The sequence below is a fragment of the Cimex lectularius genome, unplaced genomic scaffold (genome assembly GCF_000648675.2).
Source record: "Cimex lectularius strain Harlan isolate CLEC.00 unplaced genomic scaffold, Clec_2.1 scaffold13, whole genome shotgun sequence".
Lineage (NCBI taxonomy): Eukaryota > Metazoa > Arthropoda > Insecta > Hemiptera > Cimicidae > Cimex > Cimex lectularius.
The window spans coordinates 2,758,953-2,778,272 of NW_019392649.1; the positions used below are offsets into that span (position 1 = coordinate 2,758,953).

The window sequence follows — 19,320 nt, forward strand, 5'->3', positions numbered from 1 at the left end:
CCGGATTTCGAGCATAAAACCCTCATCGTCCGATTAAATAAATTACAACAAACAGGGCTTTGGACAAGAATTGTAAGAGAGACTATACTGCATTTTTTTACATTTTAAAGATCAAAAAGTACCTAACTTCAAATGAATTTTATAACTTTAATGAGTTTTTATGAAGTGATAAGTTAATAAATAGAATACTGACCTAATCATGTTAACTGAGGAAATAGTAATACTTAAATTGAGATTCAGTTTTAACATTTTTACACCATATATGTAGCGATAGTAATATTAATATTTGTATATATTTTCGATTTTCGCCAAAATAAATTCTTACTTTTAAATTCTTCTATTCTAAAGAAATTAAAATTTGAAGCATTTCTACATTTTTTCTCGTTACTATTTAAAACACTAACAAAAAAAGGACGTAGGATCGTTGATTTAATAAAAACGTTTGGGGCGTCGGTGGCCGCAACGGTTGAGGCGAGCGTGACACGGTGCTCATAATTGTTAGGTAAAGGTCCCGGGTTCGAATCCAGCGGTCAGGAATTCGAACGCGACATATTTACAATTTTTCTTTTTTCAAAAACACCGGCACTCCCGCGGGTTGATATAACGAACCCTTCGAAAAAAATTANATATATATAAACGTGTCTTGTTGATTCTAGGCCGTAAAATATTATTTTAGATTGCAATGCATATTTGCCAATGGGCCCTGGGAGTAAAAAAAAAATTGATTATAGCTAATTGAAGTAATTTTTAATTTCTTTTTCTTTTTCAGTCGATTTTTCTTTTACCAAGTACATAAGTAATTTTTTTCTTTTAACAATTCTAATTCATTTTAAGCACCTTTTAACAGCCGCAATTATGAATTTTCGTATAAAATACAAACATTTTAGAATGTATTTTGCCAGCGAGAATTTCTCTTTGTCGATGTTTGTTGTGCCACTTAAAAATTCATCACGGCTCTATCGTAATTTGACGTTTATACAATTGTTGGAACAAGAAAATTTCAACATTTTCAGGCTACAGTAACAGCGTTTAGTTTTTAGTTGTGTGTTTAAATGACAGAAATATGAATATATGTATGAATTTAAAAACTACTCAAGCAGATTTTTTTAATTATCTGGTTCTCATTTATGCATGGGAGTAACATTTTTGACGTTCGGATCATTTGTACGGTTTCAAACACCAATAAATTTTCTTGTGGATCATTATTTTCGAAAAAAAAAATTAAGTATACGAAGGAGAGGACATAACCAAAACACTCCCCAGGATAAAATGGTCCACAATCCTGGGGTNTATATATATATAACATTAAGTATAAAAATATTTCTCTAAGATTCTTATTCTTGTTTGTCAACAATTCTTTCGTTTTTACGGGTGCAGAAAAACAATATCATCTTAGAGTTTCTTACTTAAAACATGTACATTTTAATGTACTTTTTACTTCACTCGGTTAAATATGTATTTCATCTATTTCAAATTCACTATGCAAATGCTATAACTAGTTCATAAAAAGTACGTTTTTTGATTTTTTTGGTCACCATATCCATGCTGCGTTAGTTGGTCGCGAAAACGCACCACTTATTATAGCCTCAGGACGAAACTACGGAAACCTTCAAATCTAGTTGTATATTTATTTTTCTGAGATTTTTGAATTGAAAAACTAATGATATGATTGTTGATTGGCCAATAATCTTGGTACGCAAATCCTCTCTGATCATAACTAACGATAATAGTGAAATTATGGAAAGATTCTGATGACAAAACCAGAAACTACAAAACGATATTTACTGCATTATGTACAGAAGGATCAGAATCATTTTACAATACGTTTTCGCATTAATTTCAAATAAAAATCTAATGATTTTGACAGATATTGAACTCAGCATGTCTGGCGTTACACATAATGCTAGGAATATTAAGTACGTCCTTCAGCCACCATGGTCCCCTTCTAGAAATTTTTATTCAAACTAAAATATGAAATATTTATTATTTAATTACTTGTACTGTTATCTTTAATAAAGTCAATAGATATCAAACAAATATGCCAGTGATTTATCAATTACGTTGATACAACAAAGCTTCGGACTTTCCATCAATCTTTATTATCTAAGGAAAATATTTTTAATTATTTTATTTGCACCCTATACATATTCGTACATATTACAAATGTGATTGCAAAACATTTATTTCACTAACTTTAATGCCAGTGCTGCACCCGGAGGACAGTTGTCATGAGAAGCAGCTGCCACTCAGTATGAGGGATTAAACAGCAAGTTCTCGAGGCCATTGATAATTACGACGACGTGGCGTGTTCTCTTTGTGGAAACGTATAGAGAAAACTCGAGCAGTAGGGTCAGGATGGATTTAGAGGTTGGTGTAAAAATTTTAGAATCGGGAACAGTCTAGTTCGTTGATATAAAAATATTGAGGTCGTTGTGGATAGAGAAGTTGATAACGTAATAAGCAGCTTTGACTGTTTGTCGGATGACTTTTGATTGGAAGGATTGGATTCCCTGGATGTAGGATGGCCTGGCAGAACCCCACATTGCCACTCTGTATGTTCAAAGTGGTCGCAGTAATGTCTTGCATAAGGTTAGCTTAGTTTTGATGGTCAAGGCAGATTTTGGTCTTAGAAGTGTTCGCAGTTGTCCAAATCTTCTGTTGAGTTGTTGTCTCTTGTATTGAGATTCCATGTTATTCTGCTGTACAGACTGAAGTATTTGACTTGAATGGAAATCGGTATCGTTTTGTTGTTGACGTACAATGGATCGCAAGGCTGTCTTGTCAATGTAAACGTACATTGAGTGCATTTCTTTTCATTCAGTCTGTCCTCCACTTTTTGCACCAGTATTCGATAAGCTCAAGGTGTTCTTGGATGTTGGAGGTAGCTTGGATAAGATTCAAGATAGAGAACCAAATCGACCACGGAGATGGTGTTGACGGTTTTAGTTACGTTAGCAGTGTGAGTGATATAAAGGATGGGACCGAGAATTCTCCCTTGTGGGACGCCGACATGTATCTGTCTGACTTCCAAAAACTCGTTGCCTCACCTCACTCTGAAGAAGCCGTCTACTAGTTAGGATTTCAGGATAAGATAATAAGGAGTGGGTAAGAAGCGTTTCAGTTGTAAAGCATTTTTCAACAATTCAAGGATACTTTTCTTTCGATACTGAAACTTTTACTTACAATGGGTTAGACGTATGCTTTTATTCATTAACAATACAATTTTTAAATTTTGTTTGACAAACATAGAAGACGTTGTAAATTTTCTGACAAGAAGAACAAATCTGGTGAAGAATTGCCTAAGTTAAATAATAAAAACGTACTAATTTTAACAAAACCACTCTCTTATCTGTGCTTGTTCTATTGTCAGTGAGTAGTTTCCGGGAAATTTGTGGACGAGAAATAACAGTAAATGTTGGTTGTCTGTAAAGTGGTTGTTTGTTGGTCCTGCAAATTGTCGTCCAGTGTCTAATGGCGTGGACAATGGCCTGGAGAACAATGGCACCCAATCGCCGCGACACACACCTACTGATAACAGGGGCCCTTGCATCCCCGGCTCACCGCCTGGAATACAACTTTAATAAAAATCACCGCCAACCCGGGCCAGGGCGGCTCTTTTTAAAATAAAATCCCACCCGTGGCTTAATTCGGACAATATTGTTCCGACACAATGAGCTGAAAGAAAATAAGCCCTTTGTCTTTATTTAACAGTGTGTTTTAGTCATGCTTTTATCTGTTTTAATTTACCGGCCTGGAAAAATATATTTCTTTCCGCTCTTTAATCTCCGTGTAAATATTTTCACAACACTCTTTTAGGGAAGAATCTGACTAAACAAACATACCATATAGTTCAATTTTAAGTATAGAATTTTTTTACGAAAATCAGTTACAATTCAATTAAAAAAAATTAACATCCAACCATTTCATAAATTTTATTCAAATTGTGATAAAAGTCGACGTTCCGTTACTTATTATCGCTAACACTAATTAGCGGTTCCTTCACGATAATAAACTAGGTTATCAGAGATGGCATCTTCATTGTTTCTTTACCGTCATCATTCGCCAATTAATTTTATTTGTCTTTTAAAAACGGTTATAACATGTAGTCACGTTTGTGACAATTTTTTCTTTGATAATGGCGTAATCTTCGATAGTATATTTTTGGCTTCGCCTGCCAGATTTCGCAACTCAAAAAACGTGTAAAAATGTTGGTGCGCACCGCTATCAAGACCATACGCCTCAAGAAGTGCCTACTATGAATTTTTTTTTCCACTGTTAGGGACGACGATATTATTATTTCAATAGCATTAACAATGACCAATGATAGTTTCTTCTTTTGTTAAAACTGTGAACTGTAAAATAAATAACTTAAATGTCTTTTATATAGAGAAAGTTTGTTGACGTGTCCCTCATAATAGAAGTCATGACTTGGCTCCTTAGAGGGAGCGTTTAGGCATGCCGCCATATTTTAGAATAATTCTCGGGCACAGTAGCGAGTTTCTGGTTTGCATGTTCTGCTTTCTAGAGGAGGTGGGTGTTTTTTATTGTATATAAATTTGTTTGCGTGTTTTGTCATTCTGTGATGTGTTGTGTATTTATTATTAAGAGGGCTGATGGGAGAATATAGCGTCACCATTGTTCTTCCAACTCTGTGTGTGTGTGTGTGTGTGTGTGTGTGTTTTATGGTCGATGGCGGAATATTTATGAAAGTACTCTTTCGACCTTGGCTTTGATTACTTGATTACTGTTTATGTCATGGAGGAATAGCCTGTGCTAATCCTTAAATATCGACGTCTTTATGCTTTCGAGGGTAGTCGGGTGTTGACACTGTAACTATATATTTCCTAACTTGAACAATTGCGTTAAGTTCCGGACTCAATACCTACTCAAGGGAATAGAAACACATTTTCCCTTATGTAACCGATTATTACCGTGCTCAAGCAATGATTTAGAGCCTGAGATATGCACAAAATGCACTGCTTGATCTTTAGCTAACTCACTTTGATCGCAACGATTTTATGAACATCAGCCATATTCAAGGTCCATCATTGGATTAGTGCCAATTGGTTACTAATAAATTGGTCTCTCGAGAAGATAATAAACCATTATCTAATTATCACTGATTCTTCTGCATCGTTCTCCAGGTCTTCTCGATGATCTTTAATGCCATCATTGCACATAGAGTGTTATGGGATTTGGGCCGCTTGTTCCGGTCTCTCTCTCTCTCTCTCTCTCTCTCTCTCTCTCTCTCTCTCTCTCTCTCTCTCTCTCTCTCCTTTTGTATTTTTTAATGTCAATGTCATAGCTATATAATAAAAAATGTTCAGCCATGAAATCTAATTATTGAAAAACTTATCCTAGCTGTTTTCTCCAGNCTCTCTCTCTCTCTTTAATCTTAAGCATGAGGTACAAACTGTTCTAATGATTTTTTTAAGTTTGTAATTATTTTTCTGTTTTTTGTAAAAACCTATAAATGACATGATGAAACTTTTTTTTCACTTATTTTAAAACCGATTGTGATGCCAACAAAAAAATTTTATATATTTTGACGTACTTGCTGTATGATGTGGTTCCAGCTGCTCTTCCTCACTTCCACGACTGATGTATATCACTATTCACTAGTACCCCCGCCCCCTTTCCATCAAGCAACACTTGCAAAATCCCGCCACTGCACTTAATTTTAACACAAAATTTTTTACAAATTGATCAAAAGCCACTCGGTGAAAAATTATGAAAATTTATCGGCTTATTTCAAACACATTACACTACAAGTAAGCCAAATTTCATCACAAAATTCTAACCTAAACTCATATTTAAGATAATACTTCTACAGGATCATTTCTGTAGTAGATCTTTACAAAATCCGGCTACATTGTATATTCAACTTAATTGAAGTTTTAAAGAATTTGTCTACTTTATGAAGTGAATGTTAAAAATTTAAATTAATGAATATTCATTTTATTTGTGACTTTCAAAGACAAATTATCGAATTTTTGTCTGTATCTCCATCTCATCGTCACTTACTCGCTCTCTCTCTCTCACTCTCTCTCTATATATTTTTTTGCTTGTTATATATATTTTTGCTTCCTTTCTCATTTTTCCTCTCTCTCTTACACACTCTCTCTCACACTCTCTGTTTTAATGGTATGTACTTGAAGAATGTTTTAATGAAAATGAAGAATGCCAATGCTAAGATTTCCCTTCTTTATGAAGAGTAAATTTTCCGACTGATTCTTCTTTGGTTAAACAGAACAAATCAAATTAATAAGTAAATAAAATAAAAAGAAATGGGTATCCGTGGCTGAAGATGTGTAAAACCGACTGAAAGAATATTACAATTAAAACATAAACTTCTTCTTCGAATTGTCGGTAAACAATGATAAGTTTATAATAATTTCTAATAATACTTAAATTTTAGAAATATAAACAAAACTAAGAAATGATGAGAATTACTAGTAGTTAGATATTTTTGGCAAGGTGCGTAGTGAAAATCATGCATTTTTTTATTTTCAAAGAAATATGTATTTTAATATATATTTGTTCAGAGTATGACATGATATTTAAAGTAATAAAACAACTAGAACTACATTAAACTATTTCACTGTTATGTCAGCCTTGCTATAAAAAAAGAACAACATGTATAGTAGAAATATATATACATACATAATAAAATTTAAATAACAAGTAGTAAAATAAATCCAAAAGCTTGTTTTGAGCCATCAAGATCAAACTGCAAAGCTGGTCGTATCAGAATATGCTCGGCGATAAATCAACCAATTCACTGTTTGTCTTGTGTTATGACGCTTTCTGGTCATTCTTTTTTACTCTTGTTTGTTTATCCAAGTTTGAAGCGAATGGAGCTGGTTGTTCGATTTAAAAAAACAATTTGTTGAATGTGTTATATTTGACTTTTTTTACACTGTGTGATAATGTGGTATTTTCCTTCTTAGGGGGGCACTAGTGACCAATGTCAACTTTATATATCTTGGTGGAATTGATCTTTCTATATTTCCACACTATGCAATCTTTATGTTATGTACATTAAGCCATTGTATTGATAAAATGAAATAAAATCGTTGTCCGGGAGCATTCGGATTGGATGGTGTTTCCCGTTTCCTCAAGAGCAGTATCGGTCCATGGTGGCTGATGTTATTTCGATGCGAGACGTTATTATCAAAAACACGTTTTAATCACAACCTTGTTACGAATGTTTAAAAGATTAAAGGTTAGTGTCATAAAAAGTCAAAAATTACATATTTTATTGCTTTGTTTTTTATTTAAACGTTTGTAAACCAATTAGCGTGAATGTCGACGTTAACAACCCGTTTCAAAATTAAAAAATTAAAATAGTATAGAAATGGTAGGTCAAAACAATTTGAATCTTTTTTTGGTACGCCACCAGGCTGCATTTAACCTTAAATTTGAATAGCAGACTCAACTCTCACCCTGTCAGGATTGGTGACTTCTTCAATTTCGGGTAGATATGTCTTCCATATTTGATATTTATAGTTGTTAAGAAAAATGGCTGTTTGTTATTTATTAAAATCTTCAACGGCAATAAAAAGAAAAGAAAAAGTGCTTACTTTTATTCATTTATCACTTACCAAAGTTGGTTTAACGGATCATAACCGTTACCGTTGTTAAATGTGTCTTTTACGATTTTACCATCCTATCATAAAGAGGAGTTAATAACTTTCCAGCTTATTTTAAAGGTATGAAAGTTTTAATGTAAGAAAGGAGTTTATTGGTCATATTATAAAACGTTCCTATCTATGAAATTAATCTTAAGATTCTCTCGATGAAATTTATTGACAAATTTGTGGTAATTGTAATAAAATTCCAGGACAGGAAATCGATCCGATGAGACAACTGGCTGTAATCGGTACTCACGTCATGGAAAGATTCGCCAGGATTCTGGAAGAGGAAGGTGTGGACCACGATTTCCCTGTACCTAAAAAAGTCAAACGTGAGTTTTTTTGTACATTGTATCGTCTATTTCTAAAATATTATCTATTTTTCCCCAAAATAAGTGAAATATATTTTAACAAAAACAGTACATCTATCAACGAACTCAATGAGATTTATGAACTATGTGTTAGAGATGATCAAATTGTACATTTTCGTAATGTCATTATCTATTATGTTTTTTCTTATTATGAAGAATTTTATATGGTACTTCTTTGAATAATCTTTTCGCTTAAGAGATATATTAAATTTAATTTGAATGCTTAAAAAGCTATGGATACCGTATTAATTGAACACACTTGTGCGCATACCACCGGGGGCCTCAATAAATTCCGGAGTACGGCTTTTAAATTTGTAAAGAGCAATAAAAAACTTTAAAACAATAAAGTTTTATATTCGTTGGAAGGGCATAAAAGCGGATTGGGCGTAAAGCTCGATAGCCGGAAAAAACGGGGTAATGTTTTTATTGGAAACTTTCGCGACGTGATTAACTCTTTTAGTTCGAGACAAAAAAAGCAGTTCATTTTCTTGAAAAACTTTACATTCAAACCTCATTAAGAACGAAAAATCTTATATGGGAAGGAAGGAAAATTAAGCGCTAATTATCTATTTAAAAAACCGTTATACACTGATAGACATTGTGCGTGAAGATTCAATAACTGGATGAATTAATTTATGCGTCGTTATTGTCTATTGATGATGTGTGATAGAGAACTGATGAACTGTGATCACCAGGGCCATCACTCTTCATCATAGTGCGGGCTTTCATCCAACAAGTGATCATTTTGACATTAATTTATGCCCGATCTACCGGGATTCACAGAGATCGTTTTCGTAAACCCTAAACGAGACTTTTTTTATTGTTTTCCTTTTTAATCGTTTTTAGTACATTTTTGCTACTTTCCGTCGTTGAATATAGTTTTGTGTACAGGCGCGTTTAAAAATATTCTCGAAAAGCTTATACTGCAATTCTAACGTTATTAATAATACGTAATTATTATCTAAATCGTCTAAGAAAACCTATGATTCTTTTGAAACGTCATACTGACTACTTAATTGACGAATTAAGACATCAGTTTTTCTTTTTCGGAAAATTTATATTTTCACGTGTAAAAGTACACATTTCTCTGAATCCTGTCAACTAATTTTTACAAGAAATTTGTGGTATCAAAAGATAGATTATTTAGAATAGTTATGGCAAATGCCAATTCTAAAAGTATTGATTATTTGGAGATCACGAGATGCGGTCTGGGTAACGTAGGTTTCAGAAAAATACTTTCTTTATCGTGCCAACGTTTCGACCTTTATTGAGACCATCTTCAGGGCCAGAGAATTATAAACATTGTTTACATTTTGCAAATACATGTAGGATGTTAAAAAATGAATTTATACATGCTAGAAATTTTAAACTCAATCAAAGTGTTTGTTTTCTGTGTAGATGTGTCATTGTTGTGTGTCGTGTTGAGAGTGTTGTGTTGTTGAATTTGATTAAAGATATTAGCGTAATCAAATTCAATATCAATAGCATAAATATATAATCATCACAACATACAAGACATATAATTTAACATATAAAACAATCATTACATTCCACACATCAAACATTTCTACATCGTCTATCTCTATTCTTCAACAATTTGGCTTTCCTTTCCCTAAATATCCCAGTCTATATAATCCTGAAAGGGTAATCAGGCCGAACCATTACCCATTTTTTCCCATGGGTCAATCCTTTCATCTCAAAGAAGCCGACTTCTCATATAAAATTGTTTTCTTTCCCAACTTCTTTCCCCACCACTTCAAAATCCAACGTATTTTGACATAAAACATCAATATCTCACTGGCACTCTCAACAGGACACCTATAATGACACATATACATAGAAAACAAACACTTTGAGTGAGTACAAATACTTTGATATAGTTTAAAATTTCTCGCATTGTATAAATTCGTTTTTTTCACATCCTACATGTATTTGTACAAATTAAACAATGTTAATAAATCCCAGGCCCGAAAGATGATTTAAATGAAGATCGAAACGTTGGCACGATAAAGAAAATATTTTTCTAAACCCATTATATTTAGTGATCTATTGACCAAATTACTTCTTTCAATTACTTAATCTTTTTATGTAAGGTTTTGGTTGAAATGAAAAAGCTAGTGTCACGAGAGGGATTCGAACCCACGAATTTGGGCTCAATACGCCGCTGCTCGAACCACTTGAGATATCGTGACTTCGTTCCACTCGGACACCAACCTACGTCACACCAGACCGCATCTCACGATCTCCAAATAATCAAAGTGACGGTTACTAAACACTACAGATGTTAAAGAAATGTTCAGTTTTTATGAGGAAAAAATTTCAAGTAAGAGTACACCAACAAATACCTTCCCAAATTCATATTCTTGTCAAATTTCAATTACTAACTTGAGTAAAATTTGGTATGTCACGATTTTTCATCACATATTTTTACAAACACTCTTATAAAATTGTGTTCATATTGTCTGGTTTTTGAGGAAAAGAATGTTTTTTCATAAATAGATAAGAATGGTTACAAGAAAAGTTCTTTCAACATGATATTCGTTTACGAGTAATTTTATATACACGGTATTTCATTCCTCAGGAGTAAAAGAAATGTATATTGAACACTACAATTAATTAATAATTAATAATTGATACACTCTTGTTCAATATGTAATACAAACGCCCTACTCGTTTTTTATAACTGTTGACTTAAATGTTTAACTATTTTAAATCTTTATATTTTCTTTGGATTTAGACTACTATTCAGCAGATTAAGTAAGGGAGTGTGAATCTAGGGATAATAATTGCTTTGTATAGCCATTTTGCCACCATGGGTTTAAATCTCCGGTTCATATTTGCAGTTCTCCTACACCGTGCAAATTATCTCATTTTAACAGTAAAGCCGTTTTACCACGTACACAGAGGAAGAGAATAAAAATGAAATGGTATTTGTTTAAACCTACCATGTGCATAACTGCCCACGTGCCTCGGCTTTTAGTTGAATTGTTAAGTTTTCCGGTTAGTATCGCCGGTTGGTATCACCCCTGATTAAACCTAGACTGTCGATTTGAGGTAGATGTCTAACCGACGAAAATAAAGACAGGAGATGAATTTTTAAAACGAATTTTACGGAGAAATATTGTTCCGAAATTGATGACAGCTTAAATAAAATATTTATTTCCACTTTAGCATGATTAAGACAAATTGTCAGACTTGTTAAATGTGATAAAAGGTTTTACAATCAATTTAAAATTCGTTCTAAACAATTTTTTAAACATAAAATTTAATTAAATGATTAAATGTATAAATTATCATTATTTGGAGATCGTGAGTGCGGTCTGGTGTTACGTGGTTTTAGAAAAGCATTTTCTTTATCATACCAACGTTTCGATCTTTATTGAGATCATCTTTAGGGATCAAAGTGTTTGTTTTCTGTATATGTGTCATTGTATGGTGTGGTGTTGAAATAACGATACATCTACACAGAAAACAAACACTTTTAGCCCTGAAGATGATCTCAATAAAGATCGAAAAGTTGGCACGATAAAGAAAAGGTTTTTGTAAAACCTACGTCACATCAGACCGCATTTCACGATCTCCAAATAATCATTAACTAACGGTGACTAAACACCACACACATGTATAATTTATAAAACATATATTATAGCTAAATTGTGAGATTTAGTTTTGAGAGGGTATGGCAATGAGTTCTCAGAAGTCAGATAGAAACATGTCAGACTCCCTCAAGGGACCATTCTTGGTCCCTTGCTTTATATAATTTATACTGCTGACCTACCTGTATATCATTATCTCTCACAAACGTAAGAGACAATAAGTTAACAGAGACTTAACAGACATTGAGATCATCTACAAGGCTCAAAGTTTTTGTTTTCTGTACATATGTGTCATTCTTGGGTGTCGTGTTGAAATAACGATATATCTACACAGAAAACAAACACTTTTAGCCCTGAATATGATCTCAATAAAGATCGAAAAGTTGGCACGATAAAGAAAATGTTTTTCTAAACCTACGTCACACCAGACCGCATTTCATGATCTCCAAATAATCATTAACTAACGGGCACTAAACATCACACACATACATAAATTATAAAACATAAATTATAGTTAAATTGTGAGATTTAGTCTTGATAGGGTATGGCAATGAGTCCTCAGAAGTCAGATAGAAACATGTCGGACTCCCTCAAGGGATCATTCTTGGTCCCTTGCTTTATACATTTAAACTGCTGACCTACCTGTATATCATTATCTCTCACAAGAAGTAAGAGACAACAACTTAACAGAATACTTGGACAACTACAAAGATTTCTAGGGCTGAAGTCCAACCTTATGAACACTTTGGATCAAGTTATGGCCTTGAAGATGAATTTTTGAAACGCATTTAACGGAGACAATAATAATCTTGTGATCGAAATTGCTGACGGTTTATAAAATATTTATTTCCACTTTAGCATGATCAAGAATCATTGTCAGACTTGATATATGGAATAAAAATTTTACAGTCATTAAATTCACTAATTTCGTGGTCCGCTTGACCAATTAATATATTACAATTAATGAAGGTTTTTAGTTGAGATAAAAAAGTCAATGGCACGAGCGGGATTTGAACCAACGATCTTCGGCTAGATACGCCGCTGCTCTCCCACTTGAGTTATCGTGACCTCGATCCACTCGGACACTAACTTCCCTTCTCAACCCCACCTTTTGAATTTTCCCTCCTTTTTGAAAAATGGCAAAAAGGAGGGAAAATTCAAAAGGTGGGGTTGAGATGCGAAGTTAGTGTCCGAGTGGATCGAGGTGACGATAGCTGAAGTGGTAGAGCAGAGGCGTATCTAGCCGAAGATCGTGGGTTCGAATCCCGCTCGTGCCATTGACTTTTTTATCTCAAGTAAAAACCTTAATTAATTGTTTTACAATCAATTGAAAATTCGTTCGAAACAATTTTTTAAACATGAAACAAATTATATTTATGTTGTGAGATTTATTCTTGATCTCTTTGCAATCTTTTATTTAGCTTTTCAAGGTTTGTTGCTGTTAATTACAATTGAAGTTTCCATGATGGTTTAAATAATGCATCACACTTTTATTACTATATGATATGTTTTTTTCATCATTTCACAGTTTCATATGCTTTATTACAATGATTGTTAGCAATTGTAAATTGTAATAAAATGAATTTAAAACATGATTATCGTCGATTGTATTCATATAGAGCGCTGGAACGGAAGGCGACATAGTCTTTGATATTCAACATTTAACCGCGATTGTTACTGAAAGTATAATTTGCCAAATTTTCGGCCCAGTGGTTCCGTTTGCCTCAAACGCCGCGTGAAGACAGTCCCCGGGCACGCCGAAATTGCGGCCGAATTGCTATTGTAGAGGCCACTCGCCTGCCATTGTAACGAATTTATTCTAATAACAAAGTAACTTTTGCCAGACGGTGAAAACTGGAAAACAATCGGCCATTGTGCCCGTGTTGCGGTCGACGGGCAAAGTTGGTCGGTACGGTCGACCGTTTCAAAAAAGAGCGACATTTTAAATGAAAACGAGCCAAACGTCGAAACAACAGTAGGACCAAAGGTGGTTTCAAATTAAGCCTTTCAAAAGTAACACTGCTATGTAAACGTTGTCAATCATAAACATAAATTATTTTCCTCCTCCTTTACAGGCCCTTACCACATTAAACCCACTACCAAAACCAGTATAGATAGATTTGTTGAGGCAGCTAAAAAAAGTTTAGGCACAGTAGTTCATCAGTTGAACAATCGGGCTCCCTCACGCATAGTCTTTAGCTCACTACTACTTCAGTAGCTTTAAAAGTGCATTCTCCATTACGAGAACTTTTTGACTAAGACTGACTGACTTTTGCCTGCTGGGGTTTTTAAATCAATTAGTCTTTTGACATTTTACAAAAGGTTTCTATTTCGAACTTACCATTACTAGGGTAGTTTACTAGCCTCACCCATAACTTCATGTCTAGCATGCCATGTAACTTAAATGAAAGGAATTTTATTTTATGTTCACGTTTTCTCCAGTGTTTTTCTCATTTGGAATCTAGGTAGTTTCCCCATTAAAACGTAAGGTTTCAAATATTGAGATTGATCTCTGCTCATAAAATTCCTGGAAAATTTGTGTGTCATGGATGAAGTACTAAAACCTCCTCATGAGATGTGGAATATACGTCTGTATTGCATAATAATGCTTTTCCTAGATTGTACAGCATTTTACTAGCTATTGCACAGGATAAGTCCTGTCGTCTGTTGTTCTGTTGTGTTTCTTCTTGACATAGTTGACATTGGTCATCTGTTGATTGTCCCATTTTTTAAATTGGTATTTTTTTGGAACTTGTCGCGCAAATATACTTGATTTTTTCAATTAATGCTTTTACTTGCCTCTTGCCTAGAATACGTTCCCAGTATTTGCGTGTTATTAAGATACCCAAGATTAGAGTTATTTTTTATATGGCTATAATTCATGCCCTAAAAAGGAATTTGGGTCTGTTAGTTTCTTCCACGCTAGCGATTTTACCTTGCTTTCATACAGTTCCAGATAGGTTCTTAGTTGATCTCGTCCAATTAGAGTGCGTTTAGAACTGTCTGGTTATCACTTTGACTTTTATGCACAAAAGAGATAGTTTTATTTATTTTATGTGTACACATTTCTATGGCTAACGATTCAGCCTGAAAGATAGTTGTGCCAGAGCCAAGGGCTATGTGGTGCTCACAATAGAAACACTTTATGCCCGTACCGTATCATTTCCTGTCATTGAGCGGTCACTAGACCATATTAAAGCTACAGGTTTTTCTAATTTTCATTTTTCCTTTCAATTTTATCTTTTTTCAATAATTATGTTTAAAATTTTTTCAGAGGATAATTTTTCTCTGATAAATCTGACATAGTTTTAGTCATGTCAGTAATTTCACCTTTTTCGAAAATTTTGTATGGGCGGCATTTTTGATATTTGCTTTTCACTGTCCAATAGATCCTTAATTCATCAATCACCGCCATTCTTTTAGCATGTATACCAGTGGTCCTCAATTTTCTATTCTGTGGACTTTTTCTTATACTTCCCCTGCCTTTATGTGTTTTATTTTGCAACTGCATGGCGATCATGGGTCTGACAATTTTAAAATGTGATCGTAAGGTAGTTTTAGGATTTAGCGCCGTCCAGTGTATTCAGAAAGAAAACTTTTAGTTGAACTACAAAACTTTACTAACTACTATATCAAATTCACTACTAAAAAAGGGATACAAAAAAACGATCCTGACAGACAAACTCAGCCACTATTCCGATCTAACGGTCGGATCAACCAAATTCCATCTTTAATGTTTCTTCGAAATTTCGTTTATCCAGGGTTTATCATCACGTTTTTATTATCAGCACAATTATCAGCAGTTTAGAATTTTCGGATTTCAACTTCTTCCTCATAACAACGTTTGTAGAAATATCTTCAGATTTTCTTGATTTTTATAGCTAACTTCATTAAATTTCGTGGTCCGATATAAATTCTTTTAAATTAATTAATCTTTAAGTAATGTATTGGTTGAGATAAAAAAGTCAGTGTCACGAGCGGGATTCGAACCCACGATCTTCGGCTAAATACGCCGCTGTTCTACCACTTGAGCTATCGTGACTTCGATCCACTCGGACACTAACTTCCTAACCAAACCCAAAAATGGAATCCCGCTCGTGACACTGACTTTATCTCTAACATTATGGTACAAATCATATAATAATATTTAAATGTAAAAATGATAACAAATGTTATACCAAACTCACCTGTGAAAATGCTAACATGTCAAAACTCGCCTGACATGTTAGGATAGACAGACCAAAATTATGGAAATTACCAAGCTGCTGCAAGGCTGCTCTTCCTTAAACAAATTTAAAATTAAATCCGAGTTATTGAAATAATAAAGTCAGGATATTTTCCAATGAAGTAAAAGTTACACTAAAACGACACAAATCCTATAAGTAGATAACTAGCGAGCGGTGTGGTCGTGAAACCTCTGATGTCATGTGAAAGATCATTTTGTTCCGAATAAACTTCGATTTAGGAGTTTCACGAGTAAAAAGCAGGAAGGGTAGACCAACATGTGCGATCCTGGAGCAAAAACACCTCGGGCAGAGGAACGTTTGGCCTAGTCCAAGTTATGCAAGAGCAATTAGGAGCAAGCGGTCTCGTTCTCACTGGGCACAACACGCTGCCTCCGCCGCTTCCGCCGCCGACTAACTCTCTATTTATGCCATCTCGGTAACCGTCTTTCATCCTTCTAAATTGATAAATAATTTATAAAAGAGGCAGTTTTTGTTATTAAGTTTTTCTTTTTTGTTCGCGGAAGACCTTCTGTTTAAATTCGAAACTAAATGCAAATCCAGTTTGCAAAGTTTTGCGAGGAGTTTAAATTTCGTAACAAACATTTGTTGGCGACAATCTGATCAACACCTGCTATCTTCGTTTTGTTCGCCAATTTCTCTTGTTCTGTCGGTGGAATAACGTCTATTCAATCCATGAAATCCATTAAAAATCTCTTCGGTAACCGGCGAGTAAAGTGAAATCTAATGAAAGCTTCAAAACTTCAAACATTTATGTATGATTAAACCTCAACACCCACAACCCAAATTACCAATTGTACACCATTAGAAAGATAAAGATATAGAGGAATAAAGAGATTACAAAAGAGTGAGAGAGGGGGTGAGAGAGATTGATGAACTTAGTAGAAAAAGAGGTAAAAAATTGTAGATAGAACGATATAGATGGAGGAAAGTGGGATGGCAAGAGAGCAGAAANGGTGGTGTGGTGGTGTGTCAAGGTTAGAGGGAAATTTTTTTTTAAAGTGAAGGGAGAGTAAAGGGAAGAGAGAGTGGGTGATTCTTTGTGAACGCGAGTGAGAAAGAAAGAGAGAGAGAGGAGAGTGGGAGACAGAGAGAGAGTGAGAGAGAGAATGGTGGTGTGGTGGTGTGTCAAAGATTGAGTGAAATTTTTGTTAAAGTGAAGGGAGAGTAAAGGGAAAAGAGAGTGGGTGATTCATTGAAAACGCTAATGAGAAAGAAAGAGAGAAAGAGAGAGAGAAAGGAGAGTGGGAGACAGAGAGAGAGAGAGTGAGAGAGAGAGAGAGAGCGAGAGAGAATGGTGGTGTGTCAGAGTTTGAGGGAAAATGTTTTTAAAGTGAAGGGAGAGTAAAGGGAATAGAGAGTGGGTGATTCTTTGTGAACGCCAGTGAGAAAGAAAGAGAGAGAGTGAGGAGAGAGAGGGAGACAGAGAGAGAGAGAGAGAGAGAGAGAGAGAGAGAGAGAGTGAGAGAGAGTGAATGGTGGTGTGGTGGTGTGTCAATGATTAAGGGAAATTTTTTTTAAAGTGAAGGGAGAGTAAAGGGAAGAGAGAGTGAGTAATTCATTGTGAGCGCCAATGAGAAAGAAAGAGAAAGAGAGAGAGGAGAGAGGGAGACAGAGAGAGAGAAAGAGAGTGAAAGAGAGAGAGAAAGAATGGTGGTGTGTCAGAGTTTGGAGTGAAAAGGTTTTTAAAGTGAAGGGAGAGTAAAGGGAAGAGAGAGTGGGTGATTCTTTGTGAACGCCAGTGAGAAAGAAAGAGAAAGAGAGAGAGAGGAGAGAGAGGGAGACAGAGAGAGAGAGAGAGTGAGTGAGAGAGAGAGAATGGTGGTGTGGTGGTGTGTCAGAATTTAAGGGAAAATTTTTTTAAAGTGAAGGGAGAGTAAAGCAATGAGAGATTGGGTGATTCATTGTGAACGCCAGTGAGAAAGAAAGAGAGAGAGAGAGAGAGAGAGAGAGAGAGAGGGAGAGACAGAGATTGAGTGAGAAAGAATGACGGCGATTATGATAGACATAAGGATCGATATACTGAGAGAGAGTGATGGGGAAAGAGAGAGCGATAGATGGGGTCCTGAGTTTAAGAGAAAAATAATTTTAAAAAAGCAGCGAGAAAGTGATGGTGAGAGGGCGAGATCGAAGGATCGGAAGATAGAGAAAACGTAAGAGAGAATGAGATGGAGAGAATGAGTTGGTTTTGATTTCAAAATAACAATAATTAATAATTAATTGTTACAATGCGTGTTTATATTTTGTTTTAGCTCGAAAGATTTTCAGAAGGATGATCAAGGCTGAGTCTTACGTAAAACCCTCTGTACCCGAAAAAATTGTAGAACAACATGAAACTCAATTCAAAGACCCGAACAACATTGAAGACAGTGTAAGTTGACTTAATTTTCTAATCATCAATCTATGTTTTTAACGGATTTTTTCCCAACTCCAGACGATAAGTTTTATAAAAGACGAAATGTTCCAAGCTCCAGCGTCTTTCCTGAGAGAGTATGCTAAAAGGGCTGACCTCCTTCTAGAGTACAAAGAAGTTTCCGAGGTGAAAAATCCATGGATTACTCAGTACGTTTACTCCTGCACTCTTGACCAAATATCAGGTAATCACGTTTTAATAGATTTGATTATTTATTTATCTCAATAAATTTTACAGCCGAAGGAAAAGGGAAGAGGAAAAGCGCAGCTAAGCAGGACGCAGCTGCCCACGTTATAAGAATAATGCTCAATAAAATAAGAAGAGGAGCGCTCCCACAATCCATGCCCGTTCTTTCAAGCGAAGAGTAAGTTTATCAAACATTAGATTTGATTTTCATAAAGTTAATGAATTGAAAAATAATAATTAAACCTAATCAAAGCTGGCGTTTCACAAGGAAGTATCCTAGGCCCAATCGTCTACACCATCTACACTGTTGACACACCTAAACATCCAAACCCATTACAACCTACGCGGACGACACCGCAATCTTATCAACACACTCCAATCCTATCCTAGCATACAGAAGCCATCCAACAACACCTGAACCTCATTACCGACTGGTGCAATTTGTGACAGATCAGGTTAAACGAACAAAAAAGCCAACAAATTACGTTTGCGCTCAAACGTCAAACCTGTCCACCAATGCACATTTACAAGATACTACCACCATCGAACCAAGTCCGCTAACATGGGCTTTACTTAGTTATTACTTAATAATGATACGTAATACTTAAATCGGCAAGAACTTATCAAAAGATATGGACTATTCAGACACCTACTTGGACCAAAATCAACACTAAGCATACATAACTAATCGCTTACAAAACACTCATCAGACCTATTTTGACCTACTGAGTCGAACTGTGGGGCTCGGCCAAATCATCCATTATCCAAAGAATTTAACCTTTTCAATCTAAAGTTCTTCGCCGTATCCTCATTGCATCCTTCTATGTCACCAATCAAACGATCCATAAAGATCTTAAAATCCCTTTCGTGAAAGAT

The 19,320-nt window shown here is 34.9% G+C and overlaps 1 protein-coding gene and 1 pseudogene across 3 annotated transcripts in view; both read left to right on the forward strand.

Moving 5' to 3' along the window:
- The window catches only part of LOC106664664, a 38,201-nt gene that overhangs the window by 15,385 nt on the left and 3,496 nt on the right, over positions 1 to 19,320 (forward strand). For all 3 annotated transcript variants that reach the window (XR_002911013.1, XR_002911012.1, XM_014390596.2), the window contains exons 4-7: positions 7,844 to 7,966; positions 18,098 to 18,216; positions 18,280 to 18,442; positions 18,496 to 18,622. Coding sequence is in view for 1 of the 3 variants with exons in the window: in XM_014390596.2 (XP_014246082.1) it covers positions 7,844 to 7,966; positions 18,098 to 18,216; positions 18,280 to 18,442; positions 18,496 to 18,622 (532 nt within the window). In the remaining 2 variants the exon portion in view is untranslated. The remainder of the gene's footprint in view (positions 1 to 7,843; positions 7,967 to 18,097; positions 18,217 to 18,279; positions 18,443 to 18,495; positions 18,623 to 19,320) is intronic.
- LOC112128434 lies at positions 5,816 to 5,896 on the forward strand (annotated as a pseudogene).